The sequence below is a fragment of the Oryctolagus cuniculus genome, chromosome 5, assembly GCF_051225735.1.
Source record: "Oryctolagus cuniculus isolate XC-2025 breed Fujian yellow rabbit chromosome 5, ASM5122573v1, whole genome shotgun sequence".
Lineage (NCBI taxonomy): Eukaryota > Metazoa > Chordata > Mammalia > Lagomorpha > Leporidae > Oryctolagus > Oryctolagus cuniculus.
Genome location: NC_142871.1, coordinates 102,398,596 through 102,411,857, shown reverse-complemented (window position 1 = coordinate 102,411,857; position 13,262 = coordinate 102,398,596). Strand labels below are relative to the sequence as shown.

Below are 13,262 nucleotides of genomic sequence, written 5' to 3'. Positions count from 1 at the left end.
TTAGAGGAGGGAGGAGAGAAAAAAAATCATTTAAAACAATTATATCACTTCAGATTATAGACTATCTAGAACAAGAGAAAATTAGAAGGAAATACCTCATATAATCAACGATTGTTTGGTGAATGAATTTAGTGCTAGAGCAAATTTCTTGGCTGCAAGAATAGAAATATACTTGTCTTCCTTTCAAAACGAGTTTCCTGCCATCAAGTCAACACTGCTCGAGCTAAGTACAATTCAGCGTTGCTAAGAGCTTCCCAGAAAGCTGTCTGAATAACTCTATTTTGTGTCCATTGGTTCTCAGCGCTGGCTTCACATTAAAACCATCTGGGGAACATCATTTGCTTCCAATACCCAGACCCATTAAGTCAGAATCTCTGGAATGGGACCACTACCCTAGTGATTCCAGTGTGCAGTCAAGGGCTGAGAAAGAGAGAGTGAAGCACTCTCCCAACATAGCAAGAAACAGACATTTTCATTTCTTAAAGTTAAGCTCTGCCCCAAATGCAAGGACTTCCTTGCACCCAAAGAAATAGAGCTGCGATTTTTGTAGCCCCTACAAGGTACTTCTTTTCAGTAGGAAAATGGGCAACTGCATTATTACACCAATACAGCAGCAGCGTTCAGGATCACCAGGAGGGCTTGTTAAACCAGAGTGCTTGACCCCACTTGCAGAGTTTGAATCAGTGGGTCTGGAGCACGTGGAGGATTCATACTCAGCTCTAGGTCCCTGGAGATGCTGATATTCCAGGCACTTCTCTTTCATTACCACTCCTCTACGTGAACCTCAGCAAAGACAGAATCAACATCCACAGATCCACCCAAGTCAACAGTTATCCCAAACAGCAGAGTTTCTTAGAAATGGTCTCCAGAGCAAACTAGGCCTAACCATGGAGATAGCACCTACACCCAAGTCCCTCAACTAGTCACTAAAAGCAGGTCAAAGATGAATAGATCCATGATTTCTTCAGAAAAAACTACCAGTTCTCATTAAGAGGAACTCTACTTGATGCTCTCTAATTTGTCCAGCCTCTGAAAGCTTTGAAATTGGGCCAGCCTCACAAGAGGCTCCAATTAGAGCTCATTTTTTTTAACATGCAGCTCTGTAAATGCCAAAAAAAAAAAAAAAAAAAAAATTCAAGTAATCAAATAAATTGTTCCAGCTGAGGGTAGTGTTAGCCAACTACATCAGCAATTCATTTGTAGATCCAAAAAGACAGCTTGCTCGCCCTCTGACCATTCACACCAAAACATTTATTCTTAATTGGAACACCATCGTATTAAAGAAAAATCCCTCTCTTGTTTTTGGTGGCATATTTTTCTGAAGTTTCCTAAGAGCTGTCAGTAACTCATCACAATAGAGAAACTCCTCACATGATTTGATCATCTCTATAAACTAGTGAGGCCATACACATCCTGAGCTGCAATATTCCCCTCAACCAGCAAGCACCATCTGACACAAGCAGTCCTGCTGAATACCCACCTCACACTCACAGCCCTGCTTCTCTGCAAAATACTGGATGCCAGGGCCCCACTGGCTCTGCAGAAAAGTGGATAATACAACTCTCTCCCACATTTAACAAGGAATCAAGTTAGATTGTCCTTTAGAGTTGAAAACGTAAATCATCAGGACTAAATATGCAAAACCGCTTTTTAAAGGAAGTGCAAGGAAGCTCCAATTCAACATATATTTTTTTTCTTATTTGCTGCTTAAAATTTTGTTAAGTGTAGGTAGCAGATAAATACAACCTTAAGAATGGGTAACACATTAGAAAAGTTCTACAATGACTTTAAGTTCTCAAAAAAAAAAAAAAAAGTAGCTGAATGATCCTTTACCAGATCTTGTGAAGTTTATTTGAAGCCACAATTAAAGCTGAGAGCAAATAAGAAAGATCAGTACACTAGAAGTCGGGGGACCTTAATTCTAGCATTTGGTCTACTGTTCATGGTACAGCAGGATCAAGGGAATATCACATAATAGTTTTTGAATCTTTGTCCTCACTTCTTATCTCAATGGACATTTGTAATTGGTAAAACATGAACCCTTGAGCTCACACATGGATTACATACCCCAAAAAGGACAGCACATGTTGCTGGGCGCAATGACTTACCCTTAGGTCCCCTCAAACCAAGAGCACCAGGGGGGCCTTTAATGCCTGGGAGGCCACGAATTCCCATCTGGCCGGGGAAACCATTCTCTCCAGGAGGACCAGGGGGGCCAGGGGGGCCAGGTCTTCCAGGGAGGCCCGAGGCACCTGAGTCCGGACGTTTGAGACTAGCAGCCATCTCAGCAAAATGTTCTAAAAGGCAATAAAGGAAACAACCCAGCAAAGTCAGAAACATGAAAGCGATCCCAATGAAGAGAGGTATTCCAAAGGCCATTTTCTCTAAATGAGTCATCAGGACTTCAAAACCGGGGGTGAGCAATGACTCCAGTTGGGTAACATTTCCATGGGCTTTCTACCAGGAAGCTTCACAGGTGCTGCTTCATTCAACTCTCCCTGGGTATATTTGGTCCTGCTCTTCCGGGTCAAAGAGCAGGAGGTGACAGGACCAAAAAATAAAAATAAAAATAAAGTAAACTGCAGGGCTTTGGGCGGAGGGATATTCTGGAAGGATGCGTATGTTGCGGGATTCGTGGCTGGGTATCTGAAAACCCAGGATGGGAAGAGAAATTGGTTTCTGAACATGAGCAGAAGTGGATGTGCACAAGCTCTTTAAAAGCCAAGGACATTGTCCAGAATTTGTACTCGGATGCCATTTGAGACTTAGTCTCAAAGCTAAAAGGTTTTTTTAGTTTGAAGATATTGCATAAACTGAAATATCCGGGGGGATTCGTGGCTTCTTCTAAATTCTCCCTCTCCAATTTCATGCTTGGAATAAACAACCAACATTTAAAAATAACTCATTTCCTGGGAATGGTCACAGTCTTAAAAATTAATAACCATGTAGACATTTTCAGGAACCAGTGAATTGAATGAGAACCACCCACTGAAGCCATAGAATACAAAAAAAATTTCCTCATTAAAATATTCTAGGGAAATATCCTATTGCATTTTTTAAAGCTTTGGAGTTTGAAAGCAAATATTAATTGGAAATAAATTTCCAGCTGACATTTTAAAACTGTTTAAATGTAAGTATTCTAAATTTGCTTTACTTAAGGAAGTTAGGATAAAAATCATAATTTTCTAGCTATGCATTATTTATAACTGAAATACACTTTCAGATAAAAATGCTAGAAATGAAGAGAGTGACAATGATTTTCAAAAAAAGAAGTGATAACTTCATTCCAGCCTGACTCTGGAAAACCGTACATCTCCATCAGACAAACTAGACTGCCTGGTGAACACACGAGAGAGAAGCATGTCATCATGGCAGGACTGGTTACAACACAGTAAGAACATTATGTGAGAAGGTCTCAATGTTAAGTGATCTTGTCAGCTTTAGAGTGTTGGCACCCATCTTCATTTTCTGTGAGGTTTCAAAACTAGACCGATTCTGAAAAAATTAACAATTGCCATAGCTATAGATGAATTTAGATGAAGGTTAACAAACATTAAAAATATTTCACCATTTTGGCACAATGCTATAGTTGAGTTTTTACATAAGTGGAACATGCGTGGAGGTAGTCTGTGCTGCTTACAGGCACAGAGCCTGTCATTGCTTCTCCCGTCATCTGAAGAGAGCTGAGGCAGTGCTTAGGGAGAAGGAGGGGAAAGTGTGTGTTCCAAAGGAAAAACTCTGTGTGACTATTCCTATGTGTCTGTGCTTTCTTACAAATTAACCCCCTCAGCAAAAGAAGAAAAAGCATGCTAGCAAACAAAGGTGTTAATTTACTTTTAGGCTACAAGCTACGGTGAATGGTATCCATGGATAAGACAGTTGGCATTAATATTATGCAAAATCTCCCATGTTTAAAGCGTTCACAGAGTCAGTTATTCACCCTTGCAAACCTAAAGAATAAAACCTCAAGAAGAAAGTTTATGGTGGAAAAAGTCGAACCACTGTGATTTGTTTACCTTGTATGACTCTCATGCAAACCTGCTTAATGTGCTGGTCTGTCGGTGCTCTACCCTGGGACAGGCAGAAAAAAACAAAAAGGCAGTTTATACCCAGAACCATAAAGAGAGCACTGTTAAATTCCAAACTGATAGACTCCGCAAGCAGCCAGGTGGCTGGATTTTACCACAGAACTCGCTGCTGTGGGTTGGAGCCTCCAATGGGGAAGCATGGGAACACACACCACTCACCGGAGGGCCCTGGATGCCAGGCAGGCCTGTGGCACCCTGTTCTCCTTGCACACCTCGGGGTCCAGGTGGTCCTCTGGGCCCCTCAACTCCAGGAAGCCCCCGACTTCCTTCAGGCCCTCTCAAGCCTGGCTCCCCAGGATTACCCACCTGAAAGAAAGTAGCACACACTAAAACCCGGGCTAAATACAAATAATAAGCCTATTTATTATTAACGCAAACAGGTGAAATTTGGGGTTTTCTACGCTGTCTCCTGAGAGGCGTTCATTCAGAGGTTACAAATACTTTACATTTACTTGTACTGCAAGATGAGGATTCAAAATGCCACACAACTCAACAGATTCTTAGATTTCTTGTTCAAGCAGATTCAAAAAAAATTTTTTTGGTACAGTTGTTATTTTAAAATGTTCATGAGACTAACATGTTTTAAAAAAATACTCTCCATACCTTAAGTTACTTCCCAAGAAGAGCAAGTTTGCTTATAATAAGGCTTCCTAACAGTTGCTGGCCACAGCACAGCCACTGAGTTCTTATAAGATGTTACTTTGTATAGCACCAATAAAGCAAGCATAAAATAAAGATATTTCCAAGAAAAAGTTACTTAGCCTTTATAACTTTATAGAGAATTTGAAGACAGTACATGTATCCAGGAATTACGAAATAGTAGCAAAAACTAAATTGATGCATTCAAAATACCACATTTAAGATGCTGTATTTAAAATACTGGACCAGGCTGGCGCCGCAGCTCAATAGGCTAATCCTCCGCCGCGGCGCCGGTAGCCCAGGTTCTAGTCCCAGTGGGGGCGCCAGATTCTGTCCCAGTTGTTCCTCTTCTAGTCCAGCTCTCTGCTGTGGCCCAGGAGGGAGTGCAGTGGAAGATGGCCCAAGTCCTTGACCCTGCACCCCATTGGGAGACCAGGAGAAGCACCTGGCTCCTGGCTTTGGATCAGCACAGTGCGCCGGCTGCAGCACACCAGCCGCAGCGGCCATTGCGGAGCGAACCAACAGAAAAGGAGGACCTTTCTCTGTCTCTCTTACTGTCCACTCTGCCTGTCAAAAATATATATATATATTGGACCAGGGACCAGCACTGTGGCATAAAAAGGTTAACCCTTTACCTCCAGTGTTGGCATCCCATATAGGCTCTGATTTGAGTTATGGCTGCTCCACTTGCAATCCAGCTCCCTGCTAATGTGCCTGGGAAGCAGCAGAGGATGGCCCAAGTTTTTGGACCCCTGCACCCACAAGGGAGACCTGGATGAAGCTCCTGGCTTCAGCCTTGGCCCAGCCCCCTCAGTTGTTGCCATTTGAGGAGTAAACTAGTGGATGGAAGATCTATTTCTTTCTCCCACCCCCTGTCACTCCCCCCTCTCTCTGCCTTTAAAATAAATAAATCTTTAAAAATAAAAAGAAATTGAAAAACTGGACAAGCAAAGTATGTTAACAATTCAGGTGAGTGTTAAGTCTGAGAGTCCTGAATCCACTCGGGTCTGAAACATCTCTTCCACTGTTTCCTAGCATCAGGAAAACAAAAACACAGAGATACCATGCACCTGCAGAGCCTCACTGTTCTCACAATTTGTCCCAACTGCAACTTGGGGAAACATCCTGTGCCTCCCAGTCCCTGTCATTGCCCCAGCTATGAGTCAGGCAGCCCCGGACACTCCCTGTTTCAGGGACACCCTGTCTCACGATGTTATCTGGTATCCTTTGCAGCGGCTCCAGCCGGCATCTCACATCCCTGTGTGGCCGCTCCAGCTCACCTCCCACCTATCTTCCTCCTCCCTTGACACAAATTCTCTATAAAGCTCTAGCCCTACACTTGAGCCTCGAGCTCCTCTCCCTCTGAGGCTGCTCCTGGCAGTTCTTCACCCTAATAAAACTTTGTTTGCTCAGCATGGCCTAGGTTGTCGTTCTCAGTTGTGATCAAAAACCCTAACTTTAAGGAACTTAAAAATCTAAATATTACAGAAGTTAAAAATAGATCATTCGTTTCCTTAGAACAAAAGCATATACAAATTAATTTTTTGGGAGGGGGTATGAGGGAAGACTAATAAAATCAAAAGAATCCTCACCTACAATAATTACTTTTAAAAGAATCAAAATCGGGGCTGGCGTTGTAGCGTAGAGGGTAAAGCCCCTGCCTGCAGTGCCAGCATCCCATATGGGCGCTGCTTCGAGTCCCAGCTGCTCCACTTCCGATTCAGCACTTTGCTATGGCCTGGGAAAGCAGTAGAAGGTGGCCCAAGTCCTTGGACCTCTGCACCCACGTGACAGACCCAGGAGACCCTGGCTCCGGATCAGCACAGCTCCAGCCGTTGGGGCCAATTGGGAGTAAACCAGTGGATGGAAGACCTCTCTATCTGCCTCTCCTTCTCTGTGTAACTCTGACTTTCAAATAAATAAATAACTTTTAAAAAAGAGTCAAAATTAATTCACTTTTTGTTAAGTTACAGTTTTGTTAAATCCCTTTGGTAGAATTTGTGGCAGAGAAGTTATAATGTACTGTTTCTTAGAATAAGAATGAGAAAAATAAAAGAACAGGAGGCCGCAAGAGAATGCAAGTGTTCAAGATATGAATGTTCATAAAGCAACTTGATCCTGCTTCTGTTTTACAGACAACATTTATCTTGAAAGAGCTGACTCTTTCTTTCCAAATGTCTTGAACTGAAGGGAAGAACGCAATGAAGAAATGCTTCTGACTCAAAGCTCAGCAACTATACCTTTTTTCAATCTCTCTTCATTCAAAAAAATTTATATTCATTAAGTCAACTTGCCAACATTGCTTCTATCAAGAAATTATGGCTTAAAAGACTTCCTGAAAGACAGTATTGGCAAGAAGAGCTATATGCAATGAAAGGCTGCAGAACTGTCAGTTACACAGTGTAAAAGCATAACATATAAGACTTCCCAGAATGGAAACCAAATATCAAGTTAAGAAAAGCACTAAAGACTACACTTGAGGGTATTATCTTTCTGGCAATGAGTGAAATACTGCTAGATGAAGAGATCAAAAACCAATATGCCTGGATGTCCTAAGAGCCTGGAATCTTTGGGGAAGAATCCCTCTGTTGAGGAGTAATACGCAGTTGTAGAAATCAGGGTACAGACATCTACTTGACAAGCTTACTTGGCCCATTGGTTTCAGTGTAACTAAAGAACTTTGTGTTAGTAAGGACTTCCTCTGAAACTGGCAGAGTACACTTCAATTTTGTATTACCTTGGCAGTGTAAGCTAAGAAAGAGGTAAGCAATAAGATGAGGAAGCAAAGATTCATTTCTAATATTATATCCAAATTTGAATGCAATTAACTTACTTTGATAGCTGCACTGCTTATTCATTTCTTTTATGGTTTGAATTCATTTCATTGAGTATTATTAATAGTGAAGTAGGATTTTTTATTAACAAACTCTACCAAGGTTTATAGTTTACATTTTGCTCAATCATAAACCATTCCTATCAAAGATGCATAAAATGTCACTTGAAACTTAACCTATGGTGTTTGGAGACAGGTAAGTTAACACAATGTAATAATATCCACAAGCCCTAGGCTGAGCCCTGTAACAAGTCTGAGTGGGTCCTCCTGGAGAAAGTTGGGCTGAGGGGCGGTATAAATGCTTAACTACAGATTCAATGAATGGCCAAATAAATATGCCTGGCATTCATCCCCATCTCCACAATCTACCAAAATAAAAACAACAAGTAAATAATTACATTTCAGGATAAGTGCTAGAACTCATCAAGGGAGATCTGGGAATTTCACAGGACACAGATACCTGGGACAGCAGGATTAAAGAGAGGAGCAAAGTGCATCAGCAATCAGGACGTCAGCCCCAAGGCGTGGGGAATTCCCCCTTGCAAGGGCCAGGGTAAAGATGAATGATAAAAAATATAGTTGAAATCTTCATCAACAGACTAGATCAAGCAAAGAAAATAGTGTGTACACTTGAAAATAGATCTTTTGAAATATCCCAGTGAGAGCAAAAATCATGAAGACAGTTTCTGAAACCTGTGAGACATCAGCAAATGAACAAACATTCAAATTTGAGGAATTCCTGTGGAAAAAGAGGAACAGAAGCATAGAGAATATATTCAGTGAAATAATACTGGGGAACATCCAAGCTGGAGAGAGATATGGACATACAACTTCAGGAGGCCCCTAAAGCCCCAAACTGAAAGTAAAAGGATAGGAAAATATCCTATGAAAACAAACTCAAAAAAATGATAAGAAATAGCTATATTTAATAGCAAACAAAACAGAATGAAAGACAAAAACTAAAAAGAGAAAAATAAGGTCACTATACAACAATCAAGGATCAGGTCAACAAGATGACCTGATATGGGAATATTAATCACTAGGTTAAGAGTCTATTCCCTATAAAACAACTATAAATGTACGTGCTTCTAATTCTGGAGCATCCAATTTAATAAAGCATACATCATTAGATCTAAATGGAGAAATAATCACCAAAACATTAATTGTATAGGACTTCAAAAATCCACTTTCATCAATAGATGGATCATCTAGACCAAAAAAACACAGAAACATCTGGGTTAAACTACAGTATATACCAAATGGAACTAACAAACATTTACAGAGCTCTCCATCCAACGTCCACAGAAAATTCATTCTTTTCATAATTGCATGGAACACTCTCTAAAATAGACTATATATCAGACCATAAAGCAAGCTTCAATGTATTTTAAAAGATAAAAATCATGTCAGGTATCATTTCTAGCCACATAGAATAAACTAGAAATCAACAACAAGTCATTTTAGAAATTATACAAATAAATTCATACTGAGCATACTTCTGAATGGACAATGGGTCATTGAAGAAACCAAAACGGAAATTTAAAAACTCCTTGAAACTAAAGAAAATAAAAACACAACATTCTGAAACTTATAAGATACCGCAAAATCAATATTAAGAAGGAAGTTTACAGAAATAAGCAACTAAATAAAAAAATTGGAAGATATCAAATAGGCACGCTAATTATGCATCTCAAGGACCTACCAAAAAAGAACAAGCCAAAGTCTAAACTAAGACAATGAAATAAGTAATAGAGATTAGAATAAAGATAAGTGAAATACAAATTTTAAAAATAATACCAAAGAATAATGAAATGAAGAATTGACTTTTTGAAAAGATAAAATCAAAAAACCCCAAGCTACACTAAGAAAAAGACTTACAAAAATCAGAGATTAAAAGAAACCTTTATAATTGATGCCATAGAAATACAAAACAGCATTAGGGAAGGTTATGAGCAACTCTGCTTCAGCAAGTTGAAAACCTAGAAGGAATGGATAAACCCCTGGATACATTATAAATTATCAAAAAAAAAATGAACCCTAAATACTAGATTGAAAACTTGAACACACCAATAAGGAGTAATGAGGTTGAATCAGTAATGAAAAGTTTCTTGATCAAGAAAAGCCTAGGACCACACAGTTTCATTGATGAATTCTAACAAATCTAACTTTTTTTTTTAATTCTAACTTTTTCTTTAATTAAAGTGGCAGAGACAGAGACAAAGAGTTCCCATCCACTATTTCATTTCTCTAAAGCACACAATGGCTAATGCTGTGTCAGAGCCAAATCCATGATCCAGGGACACAATCCAGGTGTCCCACATGGGTTGAAGGAATCAAACTACTTGGGCCATCATTGCTACCTCTGAGGTTTTGCAATAGCCAACGGGGGTCATGAGTCAGAACTGGAAATGATCCCAGGTACTCTGACATGTGATATGGGCATATTAATCACTAGGTTAAAAGCTTATTCCCTACAAAATTTTTTTAAATAAAACTAACACCAATTCTTCTCAAACTCTTCCAAAAAACTGAAATGGCCTTATATAAGGCCACCATGATCTTGAACTATTACCTTGTAGAATGCATTAACAGAATTACCTTATAGAATGACAAAGATACAACAATAAAAGAAGTATACAACATGGATGCAAAGATTCTCAACAAAATACTAGCAAATCAAATCCAACAACACATAAAAAATTATCCATCATGACCAATTCAGACTTATCCCTAGGATGCAAGATGGTTCAATGTATGCAAATCAATAAACATAATATGTTCCATCAATAGAATGGAGCATAAAAATCATCAGATCGTCTCAAAAATGTAGAAAAAAATTTAATGAAAGTCAACATTCATTCATGATTTAAAAAAATAAAAAAACCTAGGTGTGCATGAGCATACCTCAACTAAAAATTAACAGTTTATCCAACAAATCCACAGTCAACATTCTATTGAAAGGGGAAAAAAACTGAAAGCATTTTTTTGAATATCTGGACCTAAGGAAGGATATTTACTCTTATCACTATTGTGCAATATAGCACTAGATGTTTTACTAGAGCCTTTAGGCAAGAAAAGGTATACAGATAGGAAAGAACCAAGTCAAAGTATCTCCACTTGTTATTATTGTGATTTTATACATAGAGAATGCTAAATACTCCACCAAGATTCTTCTGGAATTGATATATGAATTCAGTAAAGCTACAGTATAACAAAATCAACACACACAAAAAAATCAATAACAATTTTATACAACAATAATGAATTTACTAAGAAATTAAAAGGACAATCCCATTCACAGAACTGACAAAAAATACCTTGGAATAAATTTAACTAAGGAGTAAAAGACCTCTACAATAAAAACTGTGAAATATTTATATAATAAAGACAAAAAAATGGAAAGATCTCTCATGTTAAATGATTGGAACAGTTGGTATTATTAAAATGTTCATTTCAATTCCCAACTTGACTCTCACTGGGATTAAACATGACAATAGGTCTGATCTGATTTCATCATCATTTAAAAAAAATCATCTATTATTTTTCACTTTATGTTTCTGTGTGGGAGCAAACTGTTGAAACCTTTACTTAATGTATGCTAAGCTGATCTTCTGTATATTAAGATAATCGAAAATGAATCTTGATGTGAATGGAAGGGGAGAGGGAGTGGGAAAGGGGAGGGTTGTGGGTGGGAGGGACGGTATGGGGGGGAAGCCATTGTAATCCATAAGTCGTACTTTGGAAATTTACATTCATTAAATAAAAGTTAAAAAAAAATAAAAAAATAAAAAAAAAATGTTCATACTACCCAAAGTAATTTTACAGATTAAACACAACGGCATTCTTCATAGAAGTAGGGGGAAAAATCTTAAAATTCACACAAAAACACAACAGATCCTGATTAATCAAAGCAATCTCAGACAAAAAGAACAAAGCTAGGAGCATCACAATTACTGATTTCAAGATATATACTACTGAGTTATTATAACTAAAAAAGGATGGTACCATCAGAAAAATAGCACACACACCAATGGAGCGAGCAGACATCTCAGTATTAGTCTATGCATATACAATTGGCTGATTCTTGACAGTGGTGCCAAAAATATACATTGGAGAAATAACAGCATCTTCCATAAATGGTACTGGAAACTGCATGAATATCCAGCCAAAGAATGAAATGACCCCTCCCTCTCACCCTATACAAAAACCAAAAGATGGATCAAAGACCTAAACTTAGACCTGAAACTTTCAAACTACCTAATAAAACAGGGAAAACATTTCAAGACATTGGTATAGCAACAATTTTTTATAAGACCTCAAAAGCACAGGCAATAGAAGCAAAACTAGGTAAGCAGGATTATATCAAACTAAGAAATTTCAGAATAGAAAAGGAAACAGAGTGAAGAGACAACTGACACAATGGAAGAAAATATCTTCAAACTATTTATCTGACAAAGGATTAATATCCAGAATATATAAGAAACTCAAAAAGAGAAACAAAAAATAATTCAGTTAAGCAATGGGCAAAGAATCTGAATGGATATTTCCTAAAAGAAGAAATACAAATGACAAAAAAATATTGCTATCACTAGCCATCAGGGAAACGCAAATCAAAACACAGTGGATTCTCATCTCCAGTTAGAAGGGCTATTATTAAAAAGATTAAAGAAAAGTAACAAATGCTACAAAGGATGTGGGAAAATGGTAACCCTCCTATAATGTTGGTGGGAATGCAAATAAGTGCAGCCATTATGGAGATGAGTATGAAGTTCCTCAAAAAACTAATAGGTCTTTTGTATGATTCAGCTACCCTACTTTTGAGCATATATTAAAAGAAATGAAATCAGCCTATGAGATACTTGCATGTCCATTGCAGAACTCATTATAATAGCCAAGATAGGGAATCAACCTAGGTATCCATCAATGGATGAATGGATAAAGAGAATGTGAGATAGTAATTGTGTGTGTGTGTATGTGTATGTGTATATATGCACATGTGTGTATATATAACGTATTTGTGTATAATCTATGTGTGTATACACACACACATAGAAGATTGTTCTGCCATAAAAAGTATGAACCCCTGCCATTTGCAGCAAAATGGATGGAATTAGAGGTCATTATGTAAAGTGAAATAAGTCAGACCTGGAAAGAAGACTACCATACATTCTCTTCATAATGTGGAAGTTTTAAAAAAAAGTACATTTAAACTTAGAACACTGAGTATGAGAAGCTGGGAAGGGATGAGTGGAGGAAGACTCCGGGAGCTTGATAATAGCTACCAAAACACAGTCAAAACTAGCAAGGCTAGTGTTCTGCAGCATAGAAGGGTGTGTATAGTTCACAATAATATATTATATTCTGGATAAATAACTGGAAGAGAGGAGCTGGTAGGCTCCAAACAATAAGAAAAGATAAGGAGAGACCAATGCTGTGGCACAGTAGGTTAATCCTCCACCTGCGGCAGCTAGCATCACATATAAGCACTGGTTCTAGTCCTGGCTGTTCCTCTTCCAATCCGGCTCTCTTCAATGGCCTGGGAAAGCAGAAGATGGCCCAAGCGCTTGGGCCCCTGCACCCATGTAGAAGACCCGAAATAAGTTCCTGGCTTTCGGATCAGCCCATCTCCAGTCATTATGGCCATTTGGGGAGTGAACCAGCAGATAAAAGACCTTTCTCTCTGTCTCTCTGCTTTGTCTATA

General features: G+C 38.6%; 1 protein-coding gene across 3 annotated transcripts in view; it reads right to left on the bottom strand.

The window, feature by feature from the left end:
* COL9A1 (collagen type IX alpha 1 chain) overlaps positions 1–13,262 on the bottom strand; it is a 102,337-nt gene that overhangs the window by 14,656 nt on the left and 74,419 nt on the right. For all 3 annotated transcript variants that reach the window (XM_089333032.1, XM_008263089.5, XM_089333034.1), the window contains 3 exons: positions 4,248–4,394; positions 4,017–4,071; positions 2,109–2,297 (listed from right to left, as the gene is read on the bottom strand). In XM_089333032.1, the coding sequence (XP_089189158.1) occupies positions 2,109–2,297; positions 4,017–4,071; positions 4,248–4,394 (391 nt within the window). The remainder of the gene's footprint in view (positions 1–2,108; positions 2,298–4,016; positions 4,072–4,247; positions 4,395–13,262) is intronic.